Below are 19,498 nucleotides of genomic sequence, written 5' to 3' on the forward strand. Positions count from 1 at the left end.
ATTTTCATTTTAATAGTCGTGAGACGAAATTGACTCTTAATACCCTAGAAGAATGCATTTTTAGAAGCTGGGTTCAATGATCCCGTTGACTGTTACTAGCTTAAATTACTTTTGCCTCTCCGCCATGTTCCTAGCTATTTTCTGAGTATAGTACGTGCGCTTACCACACAACAATATACTCTACGAGTCTCAGAATGTGTTTTTTTTTGTAAGGGGTTAGATTAGAAAAAAGCAGAATATGGTTCAATTAGCCACCGAAGTCACACTAAGAATGTCCAATGGCAAGGAAATTCCTGCTTTGGGATTAGGTACATACATTGGATCATCGGACCCAACACAGGTTAAAGATCTAGTGAAGACAGCAATCAAAGCAGGATACAGACATATTGATGGAGCTTGGCTATATGGCACCGAAAAATATGTTGGAGAAGGTATCAGGGAGCTGATTGAAGAAGGGATTGTAACTAGAGACCAGTTGTTTGTGACTACAAAGATATGGCCTACATATTGGGATAAGCCGGAGAAGTCATTTGATAAATCACTCAGTGACTTAGGACTCGAGTACGTCGACTTATTGTTGCAACATTGGCCTATTTGTGCAAAAGATGTTGATTCTTCTACTCCATTACCAATTAAGGAGGATGGAAAGCCTTACTACGATGATCCAACTTCCGATGGGACTGGGTTTATCGAATTTTATAGGGGAATTGAAAAACTTCATCTTGACAACCCGCAAAAGATTAGATCAATCGGGGTCTCTAATTACTCAATTATGAAATTGGAAAAGTTGATACCAAAGGTTCAAGTTCTTCCTGTTGTCAACCAAATTGAGTATCATCCTCAATTGCCTCAAAAGGATCTAGTAGAGTATTGCGGTAAATATGGAATTATCATTACCGCCTATTCTCCTGTTGGCTCGAACGGTGCTCCCGTATTGAAATTACCCTTGATTCAACAGCTAGCAGATAAATATGAAGTCACCACTAACGAAGTTGCCAATGCATATCATATTTTACAAGGGAGAGCATCCTTGCCTAGATCCACCAATTTGGAGAGAATTAAAACGACTATAAGATTACCCTCTTTGACAAAGTCAGAGCTTGAGGACTTGTATCAAATTGGTGTTGAGAATCCGAAAAGACATATTACCAATATATGGGGAGATGAGCTTGGCTTCGATTGGTGGTATTAATTTTTTATTTTATCTCCCACCTAAAATCCTCAGGAGTTCGTAGAGTCCATTGATTAGTGGATGTTATAGAATTTTGTTATTAAGATCCAATATAAAGCAATGTAGCAGTGTATTTCGTAGTGCTAAATTTTGATTTTCTCTATAAATGCAGAAATCTACTGACACTTTTATTTGAAGTTCAGCTCTATGAATCATATGTACCTGAGGTTGCACTTTACAAGCTGCGCAATTTAGAGGACTTTTTTCTGATTTTATATATACTTCGTTCAATGGTTTGATCTTCACCCAAACATGGATGACACAAACATTAGTTATTAGGATACGTAAGAATTATGACTAGCACGGAAAGGAATTAGCAAGCTTATCGTGTAGTTTGAGATGTACCTTGGGATCTGAATCCAAAAAAAGCGACCAATTTGCCTTGAAAATTTCACTTTCTGTTTCATAAGTGGGATGCTGAACCCGCCTGTATAACCACAAAGCTACTCAGAGAGCGTGTTGAATCAAAGTTATACAGAATATATTTCTAAGGAATATTTAGGTGCTGCACCATGTCATATAATTCTTGCAATGATAGCAAATGACCCTGTTAGTAAAACCTGTAGGAACCTTTCTTAGTGGCATAGGTTTAGTGAATTAATGATTTATGAAGACTAGGAAAGCTTTTAATTATTTGTAATTTATTTGAGATTTACGATCACAACACCTACACAACACCTACTTCTATTATTTCCTTTATAATTTTGGTTGTATTAAATGTAAATGGAGCTTTCTTTATACATATCTCAAGCTACTTTATAAATCTTATTTATAAATCTTCTTTTTCCATGTATGTCTCCTCAATACTTCCTTTTCTCGAAGAAAACCTTGAAATAATACGCAATATAAGGTTACTATTCAAAGTACTATTACAATAGTTTTAAATCACAAAGCTCCAACCTCGTCCAAAAGCAGAGTCACGGTAGAAAACATGAAACTATTACTGATAACACACACATTGCCATAAGAATGGATCAATATGTTAAGAGATTCCTGCTCCATGAAAAACCAATCAGCAGGGAGTGTCTTTACTGCATGGAAACGATGAAATTTCGATTAATATTGGATTGCGACAAGAATAAGTTCTAGATATCAGTCGCACAATCTTGACTATTATCAGGTATGCTCCACATTGAAACTAAGAGTTAATGTCATAATTTGGAGAACATAATTACTCACGAAGAAAACTCAAAAACTTTCAGCTGTCAAAAGAAGAAACAACTATCTGACGCATCCGAACCAGGAAACACGCAGATACTATAGAGAGTCGCTCATCAAACAGGTACTGGACGTTCCCTATTCAAAGACATGAAAAGAGATTACAGCAAGAATCTGTTTATCTATCTTCAAGATGGTTCACCAATAATTAAGCTAATTCAGAGTTTCAAGAAAGTGGGCAAATAAATCGTGCACAAGTATTTGTACACGATCAATATTTGCTTACCAAACAATCCTCCCAGGCTTACTGAATCATTGAAAATCCATACTCTTAAGACGTACCATCAACTGTTTAAAAGTACTGAATAGAACAAAGCCTTAGTTAAAATTACTTAGAGGAAAACAAATTTACTTCTAAGTATCATACACAACATATTCACCTACGTTTATAATATATAACTTCCTTAATCAGAGCCTTGATCTGAACACTTCAGTATAAGCCAAACACACTTATTAGCAAAGTGCTCTCTTAATAAAGTAACCAAGCATATATATACTAAGACTCATATAGAGCATTCTTTTTCTGAGTAATTATGAACAAGTTCCTTATGAAGACACTTTCGAATACGTCCTCGTCTATTACCATGAAGTCTAAGTCTAATGTGGATTTTTTGAACTTTTATAAGTTCAATTCACTTTGATCTTTATATGAACACCAGTATAATTACTCTTGTAAGGGTTATGGTCAAAATAATTACCAAGTTATACAGTGTTCCAGCACACTAAGCATGCCAGTTGTGGATTTTAAATTTGAAGACTAATAAAAATATAGTTCTTATGTACTTTTATATAATACATATACTTTCAAATTTAATGCTTATGTAACAGTGTGTTAGCAAGTTAATACACAGAATTGTGATGTTATCTTGTATATACCTTACACAAAATTTACTTAAACGAACACCTTTAATTGTCAATACTTAATTATAATTTAATTTGAAGTGCAGTTAACTATAATAATCAGCAGTTATATATTTGCTAGTCAAAACAACCTAGTAGACATACTCAGTAATGAAAATCTTTTTAAGATTAATCATAAGTTGAATAATGAAATCCTTTTCTAGTGAAAGAGATGTTACTGAACCATTATTTGGAAGTGAAAACAAGTTCGTGATATGCGCTTTTAAAGTATTAGCTTACCACATTTCGTAGTTATCTTGTTCACCTATTCTATTTGCAACCTAATTATGTTAAATTTTTGATCTTTCAGGTGTTCAAATGTTATTCAATATATTATGCTTTCTTGCATAATTAAGATTATTGTTTAGCTGGTGATTTGCGTACGCATTAATGCGATTAGTATAACATAGTAGTGGCGTATTCACTTTAATAAGGTAATACCTGTTCTGTAACTAAGGAAGACAAAGAGCATGGATTCTCATAAATTACTCTATTTAATCTCTATTTGCAATTGTAATTACAAGACATTTTTTGTGTTTATACCTTGATAAAAGGGACATATATCATATATTTAGAAGGTTCCGGGTGGAGTTATATTAAATTTGTTGTATTATCATAATAAATGCTCTTTTATAACTTCAGTTTGCGTTATTTATATTCATACACAAAGGCATTCCGCTTGATTTGAGATGTCAATTTACAATCTTGAATGTTATTTTAAAGCATCCATGATCGAATCGTTTGGTATCTTATTTATTATATATTTTGGCACATACTCTGATATTAACAATGTGGTTACAGTTAAATCAATGTTGGTTATTATTGTGAATTAAGGTCTAAATATATGTCGTGCTTACAATGCATTTCATTATTGCTTGTTTTTCCTCATTGATTATTAATTGGGTTTGGGAATCAATATTATCTTATTTTAAGTCTTATAAAGTTTATACTTTGATGATATTTTTACAGGCACTATCTAAACATACTATACGGAGGATATCCTTTAGAATGAGCTAATATAATTGTTCTTTCAATAGCCTAAAATAATAGTTTCAAGAATCTTTCGAAGTATGAAGGATAGGATTCCTCAAAGGCGATGAATCTCATTAAGTTCTGAATATTTATCATTTATTTTAGTATAGGGAATAGACATACCCAGTTCTCCTGAATTGGCTGACATTAATCCAGACAAGATCAATCGGACCTGCTACTCTTTTAACCTACAAAGCATGAGACTCCTTGGAATATTGCTTGGATCCTGGAACAAGCACACGTAATTATTATTATTTGAATATTTTGGAGATATTGGTGTAACAAAACATTCCCCTTAATTAAGACTAAAAGCTGCTCAAAAGTTGTTATTGCATTGTATTATAACAGTTTTTCATTGCATGGAAAAGATATTAAATCTCAAAATTGTTTATTGAAACCAAAGACTCTATTTTCAAAAGATTGTAATGCTAGTGCCATATCTAGCTACGCAATCCAGAGAGTTCTTTTTACTTTGTGTGCTTTAAATTTACTATTAATATCCTTAAAGAATGGTATAGCAATGGTTTATTCAGATGTTAAATTTGTTAATTATATGGCAGAACTTCGGTGGTTGTATCATTAGTCTTCAATCTTCAAAGAATCTGCTTTATTCTGATGTTATAGGTTCTTTCCGGTGCATAGAATAGTATATGTGCTATTGTAGGATAGTATATGTTATTGAATGAAATTTTATTTCGGCTTAGTGAACTAAGGTTTCGACTTTTGTATTCTTTCAGTGCTCTAATAAAACTTGATGGAAGCTGCGAAGAGTTGTAATATGCAGTAATTGGTTCGGTATATAGGTCTGTTTTCTAACTCTGCAAATCCTGATTCCAACGGTTGTGAATTTATTGTGTATATTATTAGGTTTTAGGGTAATTCCTTTTTCATAATATCAAAGGAGCCTGCAAACCAGTCTTGAAATGTGGCTACTATGGAGAGACTTGGTAGAACGAGAAAAGAGTCCTAAGTACTATATTGCTGCAGAACCTTCGCTCTTTTCAAAATGCACAATCCAGTCTTTGGGAAATTTGAAGAAGAACTCAAAAATATATGGTTGGATAAAATACGGCTTGTACGTATATATTTGGATCTGACAATCACATATGAACAAGGGGAGTATATTCCCCCGAAAATTTTGGGATAATTTTGAAAAAATAATACCTGCATGAACCGACTCACATAATACTTAAGAGCAACCAAGTGTAAATTTTTCAAGGCATACACTATGGTAGTACACAGTCATTATCAGAATACTAAATCCAATAACCGGGGTGGAAGCTCTAATCCTAATAAATGGGTACTAGTTCAGCTACTCCGAACGTAGAAGTACTCGTTTTATTATACCACTATAACATATATAATCACCAAGGTTTTTTAAATCTGAAACTCGTAATGTTACTCAAATTAAAGGAGAGATTAAAGAACTGAAAAGCAAGAAGGAGTGGAGCGGGCTCATATCCGTCTTAATGATCGTCAAGCGAAGTTACTGAATGATAAATCCCAGTATCAATGGTTCCGATAAAAGCTCTGTCACCGAAACCACCCACCATATAGAGATCATCAACAATAAACTTAGCCCAGTGGGATTTATGGGACTGAGATTTATTAGGAATCCACATCTTTGAATCTGGATGTCTCTTTAAGAAGCACTCCTCCAACAGTCCATACTTTCCATCCTTATCTTCAACATCTTGCAATTCTCCTTGGAGGATTATTCTTGGAGATCCAGCTGGAGAATCAACTATACCCCCAGGGTATTCAAGATTCACATCTTCATGTATATGGTGGTCACCGACACGGATACTAAAGCTGTATTTGGAACCCAGTATTATGTTCTGATAGCTGGACCCAATATCAACGACTAGCCAAAAGAAATCACCATCATTATCGCAATCAGCATAGTATTCTACAGATGAGACAGGGACATCCACCTTTTTGCCGCTTTGGGATATGGTCTTGAAAGTGTTAACGTTAGCCAAAGACTCTCTAGAAACTAAAGTGCGGGCAATGGAAGCACCTTCAATCTCTCCGGGAATACGTTCAGAAACAAAATTAGAGGTTTCTTCTGCACCGTTGTAGCTCACTTCTTTCTCTTCTAAACTCATTTGATTTTGAATGTGAGGTATCAGCTCAGCTCCATCCTTATTATCAAACCAGAGCATCCAAATTGGATATGTAAGAGCTACTTGAACAAACACGAACAAATTTTTGAAGTTCATGGTGTAAGATTTGAAAGGACTAACCAAAATTAAATCTAAGGAGAAGGTTATTATCTATCCCTAATTGATTTATTTTCTTGTGCGGAAATGAGAAATGCAACGATAAGGGCAACATTTATGCAGGCTTATTCTCCAACACGAAAACCAGAGCAAGGGGGTTTTCATGACAATTTGATATAGGTGTTTCTCCTTTTAAAGTGGGATACCTTGTACTAATGACTCTTTTAGCATCACAGGAACAATTTTGCTAGAAACTTGCACTAATGAAATAGTTTTAAAGTCTATAAGCCATGATTTTCTAAGAATTGCGAAACTTGTTTAAGTTAAACACTCGTTAAGATCAATTGGACAAATTGTCATTTATATTTTTTGCAGAAGCTTTAATACAATAATAAAAAACCCTACTAAGAGCCTAATTTCATAGATTCTTAACTCAATATCTTAAGGACTTATGCTATATCTGTTTGATAAGTGGCTTTGAGGTTTCAACGTGATTATTGGACGTTAGGTAAATTATCAATATTGACTAAGGAAGGTGGCTTTATACCATAGAACTAGAGAAAATGATCACATCCAGGTTCAAGTTCAAACTGGGGCTTACATTGTACAAAAGTCTATATACATAAAAAACACCAATTATAAACGAGTACCAATATTCACGTGAACCGCCTTGGCCTGAGTGTAATGTTCTAAGCCATAATCACCTAATTGCCTACCAACACCAGAAGCTTTAACCCCTCCGAATGGAATATGGTAATCAGAGTCATTGGATGAGTTGATCCAAACCATTCCAGCTTCGATGTCTCTTGCCATGTTGTGAGCAATTGCAATATCTCTGGTGAAAATAGCAGCTCCCAAACCGTACTCAGTTTGGTTAGCGAACTCAAGAGCTTCTTCATCAGTCTTAAATTTTCCTACAGCCAACACAGGACCGAATATTTCTTCGTTGACAATTCTCATATCCGGCTTGACATCAGCAAATATGGTAGGTTTAATGAAGAAACCCTTTGACATATCCTTTTCAGTGTTTCTTTCACCACCTAAAGCAATTCTAGCACCCTCTTTCTTTCCAATATCAATATAGCTCAAAATCTTCTCGAATTGAACTTTAGAGACCTGTGGTCCGACCATTTTGTCATCTTCATAGACGGACCCTTGCAAAAATTCTTCTTTAACATGGGCAACTAATTCAGTAACAAATTCGTCATATATGCTTTCATGGATGTATGCTCTCGAAGTAGAAGTGCAAACTTGTCCTTGGTTGATGAAAATACCCTGAGCAGCCCACTTAACGGCTTGATCGATTTCAGCATCTGCTCTAACAATTAAAGGAGATTTACCACCGCATTCTAAAGTTACGGCCTTCAAATTGTTAGATGCAGCCTTTTGAATTAATTTCCCAGTTGCTGTGGATCCCGTGAAAGAAATTTTGTCGACTTTCATATGCCCGGCTAAGGCAGATCCGGCATCTTTTCCGTAACCAGAAAGAATAGCAATGGTACCTGGAGGGAAGCCAGCTTTTTCAAATAACTTAGCCAAATATAACAAAGACAAAGGAGTGAACTCAGAAGACTTAATGATGGAAACATTACCGGCAGCCAAGGCAGGCGCAAGACACCAGACACCCATTAATAATGGGTAGTTCCAAGGAATGATGTGACCACAGACACCATATGGTTCGTGGATGGTGTAAGCTAACTTCTTTGGATCATTTTGGATGACTCTACCCTGAACCTTATCGGCCCAGCCAGCATAATACTTGAAAACATCAATGCATTCTTGAACATCACCTACTGCATTTAAAGTTTTTGTCTTTCCAGAGTCCCAGGCTTCAAGGGAAGTTAAAACCTCCTTCTCTTCTTCCATTATTGCAGCTAACTTGTACAAGTACTCACCTCTTTCAACACCAGTAGTATTTCTCCATGACTTAAATGCAGTTCTAGCAGCTGCGACAGCGATGTCAACATCGTCTTCATCAGCACAATGAATTGTAGCATTGACATCCCCAGTCTCGGGGTTAATCGAGTCGAGGGTTTTGCCATTCTTGGAAGCCACAAACTCATTATTGATGAACAAACCAGTTGGTTGCTCATACTTTATGCCATCTGGCAAAGTAATTGATTGGAATAATGGAAGGGTCATTGCTTGATATATATTTGATAAAAAAAGTATGAAAAAATTCAGTTCGGGGATTACATCCAGTTTATAAATTAAAATCTTAATCTGATTTTCTCGATGCGGAAACTAGATCCGGTAGCATTCTAATCCATTTTTTCCAAAAACAGAGATTTCCGCTGAGAAACCTCTCTAAAACTGATTTACACTCAAGCAATTTACCCTCGAGCGTTTATGAGGAATCAGAGTGAAGACTATAACTGTCAGGGTAAAGAGGGAATATTTACTTTTAGCATACTGAAGGTGGGTGTTTAAAGCATTTCCTCTATTAAAGCTATTAGTGTAATATTCTTTTGAGTTTGTTTGCCTATAAAGAATCGATTTTGGATCATAATTCATCATGAACATAAATATCATCATCCCCCTGAGACGTTGCGTCACCATTGAAGAAAGCTTGCTTGTATTCAACGCTTTCAAAAGTATTATTGCCTTTGTCTGTGCTTAAAATGAACCTTCTATAAGTCGTTAAAGACGGGGTTCCATTATTTGTCACTTCCAAGACGATATGATACTTTTTGCAATCTTCCAAAGGTCTCAGGAAGACATTAAAGCAAGCTTGCTGGAATTCAGGAGCTGTAAAAGATACAATGGAGCCTTCATCATTCAACTTTGTGATTTCAATTTCGGGGATTTCAAGGATATTTCCTTGAGATAGTGAAGGTTCTATATAATGAAACCATTTGAAGGTCAAAGAATTGTTGTTTTGATCATAACTCTCTGAAGCATCCAATACTACCTCATTTCCCACTACTATATCAATGACCATAGGCAAATACCCTACTGAGCCATTAGTAACAATGATAGGTTGATGAGGTGCATCTTCGAACGATTTAACAGTCCACTGCATTCTGGCTTCGAAGTCATTTTGAAAAGCTTCTCTCCATCTCCAAATTGATGCTTGTGCACTAACATGAGTCCTATTGTCCTTGCCAATTGCATAGTCTAAAGCATCACCATAGTGATTACCAGATACAAGGGAGATATCGCTCAAGGTGTATCTACCACCCCAAGAACCAAATGAAGGTTCATGTGGGTCAGACAAGCCGTTAGGTAAAACGTACAAAGTGGAAGGGGTATCGCCTTCCATATTGAACAAGAACATTGGGTAGGCCTTACCCAAGGGTCCCACAGATCTCACCTTTTCGTTGACCCATTCCTTCGTAACTAAAGAAGTATCTGGCCCTCCGAAGTCAACGAAGTTATAAATATCTCCGGATATTCCAACCCAAGCTGAATGACCATATTGGCTGAATCCATGAACTGAAGCAATGTACTTGATTCCTGGAAAATGCTTCCTAATCCAAGGACCTGCATTATCTTGATCCGAGATGGAATACGCAACTATTTTGGAAGCGAACAAGTCCACCTCTTCTGTTGACCTAGTAGATGAAACCTCTTTCAACGCTTCAGCTAACGTGTTTGCGCCACCCCAAATCAATACAAAAAGTGATTCTTCTGCTTCATCAATCAGCTTGATGAGATTCACCGCCCCTTCACTGATTTTTTCTTGATCGAAAGCCAATAGTCCATAGGCACTAGACCCCTTGGCAACAATACTTTTAAAGTAACTCACAGATGGATAGTCCTTAGAATGTTTAAGTAAGTTTTTGTGAACTTTTCCGTATGCCTCTAAAATAGGGTAGATATCTTCATCATGAACGGTATAGTTTAACCAATAAGATGTAGTAGCAACAAGCCCTTTGATGTCTACTTCATTAGAATAAAGCAACAATCTTACCAATGATTCAGCATCGTCAGGTTCGTTGGAAATATCTGTCAATATAAACACCTCAGGTTTAAAATCTTTCTTCGGGATTAAGGCCACAGCCAATGACACTAAGAATAACAAGCTGAAAAGCAACATTGAAAAAATAAAATTGATGAACAAGTTTTATGATTTTCTATGGAGGATGCTACAAGATGAAATATCCAGAAGATGAAATACCATCATTTACTTATAAGTGGGGAAGGGGGCGGAGATTCTGGGGTAACGATATACAGTCGACAACGGCTATATCTATCAAAATAAGGAAATCTCTAAGCGCGCTTTTTTTCTCACCAATCACGTCAGGCAATGCGGGGAAATGCGGAGTGAATCCCGTAAAACCTAGCCTCTCTCTCTCTTCTCAATTTGTTTATGACGGGTAGTTCTTGAAAATTTCTCGATGGAGATGCAGTACCGCAGTAAAAGACCGATCTCTCTCGACCGATCATTCAACGCGGTTAAAACGTCCAGAAATGGTGATCGGCTGTTGTCTTGGTTTTGCAGCTTTAAATAACCCCAGATTTTCTCATTTTGGTTCTGAAAATAAAACATAAAGAATTTGTAGAATAAACATGTCAGACTTGGAAAAGGAAATTTCACCAAGCGGAAGCGTTCAGGAATTAAGAGATGCTGCTCATCATAATGCCCTTGTTACTGAGGTTATGGACAAACAAATCACCAAGTGGGAAGCTATGAAGAGACACCCATATGCTTGTTTCTGCATTTTAACAATGGTTTGGGTTTTGATAAGTACATCATTTGAGTCACAGGCAGGAGGTACTGTGATTTCTATTGGTGTGTTCAGAGAAGATTTTGGTCATTTGGTCGATGGATCTTATGTTTTGCGTTCTACAGATCAGTCAATCTTATCGGGAGTTCCCCTTGCAACACAGATTGTTGGACAGTGGTTGGGTTCTTGGTTAGCTGATAAATTTGGCAAGAAATGGGTTATTTATGGAGGTATGCTTACTTCTTGTGCTTTTGTTGGAATGGAATTTGCTGCTACTACTATGGGGGTTTTTATCGCAGGTAAAACCCTTAATGGTTTCAGCCTTGGTGTCATTCAGGCTTCTTGTGTGTCTTATGTTGCCGACATTTCCCCATTGCCTTTAAGAGGGCTTTCCACTGCATTATGTAATATCTCATTCTCAATAGGTCCGTTGGTCGTTTTCATTATCAATTACTGTGTTGCAAATTTTAAAACCAGATGGGCTTACAGGGCAATGCTTTCATCTCAATGGGGATTCGCAGCTGTATCCTTGGTTCTTATGTTACTTATTCCAGAGTCCCCTACCTACTATATCCTTCAAGGAAAAGTAGATAAGGCTGAGCAAGCTTACCGCAGGTTATTAGGTGATCCGGTAGCTGCAGTAAATCAAGTAACAGTTGTTAAAGAAACCGTTTTGGAAGCTGAAAAGATTTCAGAAGGATCCACCTACTTAGATTGTTTCAAAGGTGTTAATTTAAAGAGAACGATGGTTTCTTGTGTGCCCTTTATGAGCACTTCGTTTTCTGGAGTTGCTTTTACTGGAAGTTATACCACCTACTTTTTCCAATTATCGGGGCTTGATGAACAAAAGTCATTTCAGTACACATGTGGAGCTCAAGCAATCTCTATCGGTGGATGTATCGCTTCCCTTTTTATCGTTGATAGGTTTGGAAGAAGAAACAATCTCATCTATGGTTTATTGTCGATTTGTTTATGTGACTTGATTATTGGTGCTACTGCTACTGCTTCTGACTCCAAACCAGAGGTGTTAAATGTGTGTATTGGGTTCATGATGTTATATGGTGGTATTTATAACGCTGGTCTTGGCTCGGTTTGCTACCCAATTTGTGCTGAAAATCCTACTTCAGCACTTAGAACAAAAACTGTTGCTTTAGGATTGGCATCTGGAAATTTGTTTAGCATGATGTGGTCATTCGTTATTCCCTACGTATTCAATCCTGACCAGGCGAACTTAGGAGGAAAAACTATGTTCATATTTTTTGGAATTTCTGTTCTTATATGGGTTCACATTTTTTTCTTCCAGACTGAAACTGCTGGACGAAGCTACGATGAAATTGACGAAATGTATGCTAGTGGTATTCCTCTTAGAAAGTTTCAACATTACACTTCAAAGCTTGCAAATATAGACGTTGGTCTCACCGAAGAAGAAAAAGCAGTGCAAGTTAAGCATGTAGAGGAATTGTAAATCTGTTAGGGCAAATAAACGAAATAGATCTTTTTTTAAATAGGGGTTCGCTTAGGATAGAACATGTATCTAGCTGTGTCGGAGGGAATTCATGAGCTGCTTCTTCTTGACGACGGGCTCTGAATTAATTTAAATATCCTTTCGCTTGTATCCACCAATTACTACCCGAAGTGCATATCTACGATTGAAGGGTCAATCACAAATTGCCAAAGTCTGGAAAAATAATGTGACAGTTAGTGATTTTTAAATCGCAAATCTTGAGAAGCCACACTGTATTTGACATAAAAATTTCCACCACTGTTGCGAATCCCTGGACTTTCATTTTCGATCATTTTGCAACCACATGTTTAGTCACTGCTGTGCCACAATAAATTACCCCATATAAATATCCAAAAGCCTAAGAGATTCAAAATATATCAAAAAATGACAGGAAAAAAACATATAATTCTAAATGCCTTTGATATGGGGAGCAGTGGACACCAAGCACCTGGCTTATGGAAACATCCTAAGGATAGATCTAATGACTTTGATAAGTTAGAATACTGGACAAATTTGGCAAAGTTGTTAGAAAAAGGGAAATTCAATGCTTTATTCATTGCGGATGTTTTAGGGGGGTACGATGTGTATGAGGGTAATTTGGATGCTGCTTTGAAATCGGGAGCTCAAGTTCCATTAATTGAACCAGGATCACTTATTCCTGCTATGGCAGCAGTTACCGATCATTTGGCATTTGCGGTTACGTTCTCAACCATAAGCGAAGCCCCTTTCCACTTTGCCAGAAGATTAGCTACGATTGACGAGTTATCCAAAGGTAGAGTCGGATGGAATATCGTATCCAGTTACTTGGAGAGTGCCGCAACGAATTTACTTAATGGCGAGCCCTTGCCTCCTCATGACGAAAGATATGCAAGAGCTGAAGAGTATCTTGACGTTGTTTACAAATTATTTTTATCGTCTTGGAGAGATGATGCAGTTGTTTTAGACAAGGAAAATGGTATCTTCACAGATCCAGAAAGGGTTAGGAAAATCAATCACGATGGGAATTGGTTCAAAGTTCCTGGTCCGAACATATTTAGACCCTCGCAACACCAAAGATTACCAGTGATCTTACAAGCTGGAACTTCAAGGGCTGGTAAAGAATTTGCAGCTAAGCATGCAGAAGCAGTCTTTATAAACTCATTCACACCAGAGGACTTGAAAGCCAAGATACATGATATCAAAACTATAGCTAAGGAAAAGTTTGGCCGTGAAGAAGATTCCATTAAATTCCTCAATTTGCTTACTATTGTGGTTGGTGAAACTAAACAGGATGCTTTAGAAAAGTTCAAAGACTATCTGAAATATGGGGATTTGGACGGTAGTCAAGCTTTGTTTGGAGGTTGGACAGGAATTGATCTCAGTGAGTATGATTATGACGAGGAATTGACCAATGTGGAGTCCAACGCTATTCGTGCAGCAGTTAATAATTGGACCAAGAGGTCTCCAGGAGACCCACCAAATCTCAAGAAAACAAGACGCTATGTGGCAGAAAAAATTACTGTTGGAGGATTAGGGCCAGTTATCATTGGTGATGCTCAATCAGTAGCGGATGAATTAGAAAGGTGGGTAGAGATATCTGGTGTCGATGGATTTAACTTAACTTACACTATTAGCCCAGGGAGTTTTGAGGATATTGTAGAATTGTTAGTCCCTGAGTTGCAGAAAAGGGGTTTGGTGTGGGATGACTATCCTGATGATGTTCTGACTTATAGGGAAAGTTTGTTTGGGACCAAAGGCCCAGATCCTAAATTTGTCAGACCAAGTCACCCAGCTTACAAGTTAAGGTGGAAAGAAGGAGAATCAAAGGAGGACTTCGAAAGAAGAATTAACATCTAGACAATACACAATTTTATGTTTTTACTATATTTGATCTGAAGACTTTATACAATGGAGATTACATACTTCTCAGCTTTTGCACCCTCCTTTTCAAGACGGGTTAAAGCTTCTGGAATCGAATCCAAACCATTGAACACTTTCACTTTCGTAGGATTGACTTGTTTGTAGTTCAAATACTTGGAGATTATTTCTATTAATCTGGAACCAAAAGGGACATCTTCATGAAATCTCTTAATCAGAACAGGATTGACTTCGACATGAGTTTGAACTTTCGGAGTTTTCACAATTCCAACAAATTTGGAGTGCCTGTGATTTTCCAAAATTTGCAATACCGAGTAGGATGTTTGTTCACCTACACAGTCAACTGCAAATAGAATTTGTTCCTTTCGAGCCTCAGTTTTGATATTGTCAAGGGCGTTATCCTTATCGACGAAAACATCCACACCTCGTTCTTTTAAATATTCCTCATATCCGGAACTGGCAACACCTAATACCCGAAGCCCATGTATCTTGGCTATTTGAATTAAGTACAAGCCAACAACGGTGGAAGCACCCCAAATAAGAATGGCTTTATCTTGGAATGTGGAATTGAAGTCGACTTTGAAACTATCGTAAAAGACGATAGCAGAAGTGATTAACCCCACCCCAATTGTTGCCCCTTCTTCAAAGCTTAAAAAACTGGGGAGTTTGATTGCCAATCTGTAATCGATGACACTATAATTCTGAAAGGTACTGGTTCTTAAATCTCTATAGCTAGTGCTTACTAAAATGACATTGTCTCCTTCTTTGATTTCCTTAACATCCACACCGGTTTTTACAACAATACCCGAACTCTCTCTTCCGTTTATCCAAGGTAAACTATGAATAGCAAAATTGTACTTCTTACTTTTCCAGTCAATCGGGTTTAACCCAATCGCTTTATTTTGCACCAATATTTCCTTTGGCCCTATCTCAGGAACCCCAACACTTTTGAGAATTAATGGGGACTTAACGTCTTGGATCAAAACAGCTGTTTGTTCTATAGTCATAATGAAAGGAATTGTGCATTCGCCTTGGAAATTGCCCATCTTTTAATCTGCAGATCTGTTACCACTGTGGCTTCTAAGAGAAACTGAGAAAACGAAAAAAACCGTTATCTTTTAGTGCATAGAAAACGTTGCTAATACTATGTGAAGATATACACAAAATGCAATATTTGTCGTGATTTTCAGTCAAAGTGTGGTTTAAATAAAGAAGTATTTAAAGGGTGCATGAGATCATATCATTTACCCCTAAATTAAGACCCAAATGTCAGATTCATCAGACTCAACAGTATACCTTCTTAACAAAGCCAGTGGATATGGTATTTTGATAGGATTCGGGGCATTTTTTGCCATAATGATTGTGATATCTACAAAGCTTATGTATAGATATCTACATGAAAATTCCAACTCTACCGAAATGTTTATGGTAGCGAACAGATCAATTGGCCTTGGTTTAACTGCCCTGGCTATATACAGTTCTTGGACGTGGCCAACGGAATTATTATGGGTCTGCACAATGGTATATAATTACGGAATTATGGCATCCTTTTGGTATGGAGCTGGATTATCTGTTCAAATATGTTTGATGTCAGTCTTAGGAATCGAAGCCAAGAAGAAAATCCCCAGTTGCCATACTTCACTTGAAATTGTCAATTTAAGATACGGAAAAGCTGTTCATTTGCTTTACATGTTCTTGTGCTTGGTAACTAATCTTATGAGCTGTTCTTCAATGATTGTTGGAGCTTCTGGGGCCGTTTCAATCATCGCAGGCAACTTGCACATTGTGGCAAGTACAATGCTAATTCCATTTGGTGTGCTCTTATATACCACTGTTGGGGGTTTAAAAGCCACATTCTTGACAGACTTTGTTCATTCTTTGATTGTGCTCATCATTCTATGCTATATCAATACTTCAGTTCTTACTTCTGATGCGATTGGGGGATTAGATGGTTTGTACAAACTTATTGTTGAGTATGATGGTGAAAAATACATAGAAGGCAACTATAAAGGGTCAATTTTAACTGGAAAAAGTCAAGGGTCAATAATATTTGGAATTATTCTCACAATAGGAAACTTTGGCTTAACTGTTATGGATAGCTCGTTCTGGCAAAAGAGTTTTAGTGCTAATATCAGAGCATCTGTTCCAGGATATTTGTTGGCAGCAGGAACAATTTTCTCAAACGTATGGCCAATTGGTGCAATTGCCGGTATGGCTGCTATAGTGTTGGAAAAAACAGAAACATTCCCTACATACCCACGTCAAATGACACAATTCGAAATCGATAGTGGGTTTGTGTTACCGTATGTATTGAAAGGTGTGATTGGAAAAGGCGGTTTGGGAGCATTATTACTTGTGATCTACTTGGCAGTTACATCTACTGTGTCAGCACAGTTGATTTCAGTGTCAAGTATTGTGTCTTTTGATATTTACAAGACATACATTAACAAGGAAGCTACAAATCGTCAAATTTTAAGAGTGTCTCACTTTGGAGTTGTCTTTTTTGGGTTGTTTGCTGCCGGATTTTCGGTAATGCTTCATTATGTTAACGTCAATATGACTTGGTTGGGCTATGTTTACACAATGATAATTGGTCCTGGTGTTATTCCTTTGGTTCTTACCATAACTTGGAGTAGACAAACTAAGCTTGCAGCGTTTGTTTCTCCAATCACAGGTTTGGTATTTGGATTTACTGTGTGGGGATGCGTAACTAAGAAGATGTATAAGGAAGTCAATGTGACTACCTTGGGAAATCAACTCCCATGTCTTTATGGAGGTCTTACAGCTCTTTTCCTTCCCGCCATAGTCAGTGTTGTTTTGAGTTTGACTATTAAGCCGTACACTTTCAATTGGGAATTATTGAGAAAAGCCCATATAATTATTGATGAAGGTGAAGACACTACCATAGATACCAATGGAGATGTCACTGTGATTCCTTCAAAAGAGAAGGAGGTAGGAGCTGTTGAAATTAAACTGGATGACCCTAGTTCTTCTGAACTGGTAGACGTTGATCAGCACAATGATAGAGTCATTGCGAAATACACGAAGCTAGCATATGCTAGTTTTGTATTCGTGCTTCTCATCACATGGGTGATTTGGCCATTACCATTATACAGAGACTGGATTTGGAGTGAAGCATATTTTAAAGGATATGTTACGGTTGGGCTTGTTTGGGTATACTTGGCTTTACTAGTGATAGGACTTTTTCCTATTTACGATGGCCGCCATGTTTTGAAAATAGTGTTAAACGGAGTGTATAGAGATTTTTTCCAACGTGGACAAAAAGCCAACTAGGTTGGATTGCGATTGAAAATTCTGTTATTAAAAGTGTGATAAAAGTGAGAATAAATATTGAAAAGTAGCTAGATCATTTGTAGATAAGCTCAAAATTGCATCCGCTGAATATTAGTTATCGGGAATCCAAACGGGGAAAGAAGATCCCTGAATTCTTTTATCTTGGCTCTCCAACTGCGTATCCACATTAGAAAGGTGTTTCCTCACTGAGGGAAGAGTAGTCGCACCTTAAAGGCGCAATGCTGTATTATGGGGGGGAGGCCTACGAGTGATTTATTATCTGGTGAATAACTCTTTTTCACAAGTTTAAGGTATGAAACCCCAGACAGTATTAGTGGTAATTATTAAGAGTTTCTTCTGAATTTCTGCCTACTTTTGAGATTTGACATACAAATTTACAATATAACTTACACAGATAATAACCCAGCTTTTTTGAAAGCTCTTCTACATCTTTATCAGTAGACCGGCTTTTCTAATGATTAATATGACCTCCACGAGCTCTCGACTTCGTCAAACTTTCTCTTGCCAGAAACTCCTTTTAAATTTTCCCTGTTTTTTCTTCTAGAGCTTCTCTGCCTCTCAACTTCACGTCTGGTGATCTCTTCTGGTGTTAAAATTTCAACAATAGGCTCCCAATGGTCGTTACCATTATTGACACTGCTTTCAGTTGATATTCTGATACCTCTTTCAAAAATCAATCCGCTCAATTGTTGGTATTTTTCGAGTTCGTGGTTCTTTCCTTCTATAATCTCTCTCTTCAACCTAGAGATAACTTCATGTAGAGAAGTTGCAATGGCGGGCTTGAATTCCAATGATAATCCCATATCCGCCACCACTATGTCAGCAAACATTTCTGGACTGACATCGGTTTGGGTCAAGTCCCATTCAAATCTATCTTCATATAATATTTTACCCAAACTCACAGCCAAATTGATGATGACATGATACTCCATGTTCGATGGTAGTTGCAAGTTGGAATATTGCTTGTATTCTTCAATCTGCTTTTTGATGGATTCTACCATTACCGAATGAACGGACGTTGGGAGTTCAAGGTCAGTAGCAGCAATGCTAGCAAATTCTTCAGGCAGAATTAAGGTTTGGTTTAAGTTCCACATAAAGCAATCTTGGTACTTTGAGTTTCCTCCATTATAATCAATACTTAGTCTTATGGGAACCAACACATCATCCAGATTCTTAACTTCTTTTAAGTTTTCTTCACTGTCAAGATCTGATGGATATTTTGGAACCCTGACTGGTTTTAGTATGATCTTATTGACAGCACTTTCATTTGACTGATTGTTGGATTGCTGATTGGAAGTCAGTGATGGGGAAAAGTCATCGTCGAAGTCATCTTCACCTCTGTCGTATTCCGAGTAGTTGACTTGTCTTCTGTTCCTGGTGGTGGGAACAGTGGTGGTTATCAAGGCACTATCCAGGTCCTTATTGACTCTAGATGCCAATCCACTGGCCAAAGCTTGGGGAAAGTATGTTCTATTATTGATTGCAGCGGAACCCATACCCAAGTTTTCAGAAGTTGTTGATAATTGAACGCGATTTTTTGAGAGTCTTA

General features: G+C 37.2%; 9 protein-coding genes across 9 annotated transcripts; 4 read left to right on the forward strand and 5 right to left on the reverse strand. All coding sequences in view use genetic code 12, as the record gives it.

Moving 5' to 3' along the window:
* Positions 1–271: 271 nt before the first annotated feature.
* ARA1_2 (D-arabinose 1-dehydrogenase (NAD(P)(+))) lies at positions 272–1,192 on the forward strand (the record flags this gene model as incomplete). The annotated part of the gene is made up of 1 exon (XM_006685290.2): positions 272–1,192. One exon carries the CDS (start codon positions 272–274, stop codon positions 1,190–1,192), a length of 921 nt encoding a protein of 306 aa, XP_006685353.2.
* A 4,655-nt stretch (positions 1,193–5,847) lies between these two features.
* Positions 5,848–6,489, reverse strand: PSN45_004861 (uncharacterized protein; the record flags this gene model as incomplete). Its single annotated transcript, XM_006685291.2, has 1 exon — positions 5,848–6,489. The coding sequence occupies one exon, from the start codon at positions 6,487–6,489 to the stop codon at positions 5,848–5,850; it is 642 nt and encodes a 213-aa protein (XP_006685354.2).
* Positions 6,490–7,239: 750 nt separating this feature from the next.
* On the reverse strand, positions 7,240–8,745 carry ALD2 (mitochondrial aldehyde dehydrogenase; the record flags this gene model as incomplete). The annotated part of the gene is made up of 1 exon (XM_006685765.1): positions 7,240–8,745. One exon carries the CDS (start codon positions 8,743–8,745, stop codon positions 7,240–7,242), a length of 1,506 nt encoding a protein of 501 aa, XP_006685828.1.
* Positions 8,746–9,106: 361 nt separating this feature from the next.
* Positions 9,107–10,642, reverse strand: PSN45_004863 (uncharacterized protein; the record flags this gene model as incomplete). Its single annotated transcript, XM_006685292.1, has 1 exon — positions 9,107–10,642. The coding sequence occupies one exon, from the start codon at positions 10,640–10,642 to the stop codon at positions 9,107–9,109; it is 1,536 nt and encodes a 511-aa protein (XP_006685355.1).
* Positions 10,643–11,115: 473 nt separating this feature from the next.
* Positions 11,116–12,738, forward strand: PSN45_004864 (uncharacterized protein; the record flags this gene model as incomplete). The annotated part of the gene is made up of 1 exon (XM_006685293.2): positions 11,116–12,738. One exon carries the CDS (start codon positions 11,116–11,118, stop codon positions 12,736–12,738), a length of 1,623 nt encoding a protein of 540 aa, XP_006685356.1.
* A 423-nt stretch (positions 12,739–13,161) lies between these two features.
* PSN45_004865 (FMN-dependent oxidoreductase) lies at positions 13,162–14,613 on the forward strand (the record flags this gene model as incomplete). Its single annotated transcript, XM_006685295.1, has 1 exon — positions 13,162–14,613. One exon carries the CDS (start codon positions 13,162–13,164, stop codon positions 14,611–14,613), a length of 1,452 nt encoding a protein of 483 aa, XP_006685358.1.
* A 44-nt stretch (positions 14,614–14,657) lies between these two features.
* Positions 14,658–15,641, reverse strand: PSN45_004866 (uncharacterized protein; the record flags this gene model as incomplete). The annotated part of the gene is made up of 1 exon (XM_006685296.1): positions 14,658–15,641. One exon carries the CDS (start codon positions 15,639–15,641, stop codon positions 14,658–14,660), a length of 984 nt encoding a protein of 327 aa, XP_006685359.1.
* Positions 15,642–16,431: 790 nt separating this feature from the next.
* Positions 16,432–17,928, forward strand: PSN45_004867 (uncharacterized protein; the record flags this gene model as incomplete). Its single annotated transcript, XM_006685297.2, has 1 exon — positions 16,432–17,928. The coding sequence occupies one exon, from the start codon at positions 16,432–16,434 to the stop codon at positions 17,926–17,928; it is 1,497 nt and encodes a 498-aa protein (XP_006685360.2).
* Positions 17,929–18,407: 479 nt separating this feature from the next.
* Positions 18,408–19,445, reverse strand: SFH1 (Chromatin structure remodeling complex protein sfh1; the record flags this gene model as incomplete). The annotated part of the gene is made up of 1 exon (XM_006685298.2): positions 18,408–19,445. One exon carries the CDS (start codon positions 19,443–19,445, stop codon positions 18,408–18,410), a length of 1,038 nt encoding a protein of 345 aa, XP_006685361.1.
* Between the last annotated feature and the right edge of the window lie 53 nt (positions 19,446–19,498).

Source organism: Yamadazyma tenuis, chromosome 7, assembly GCF_029203305.1.
Source record: "Yamadazyma tenuis chromosome 7, complete sequence".
Taxonomy (NCBI): domain Eukaryota; kingdom Fungi; phylum Ascomycota; class Pichiomycetes; order Serinales; family Debaryomycetaceae; genus Yamadazyma; species Yamadazyma tenuis.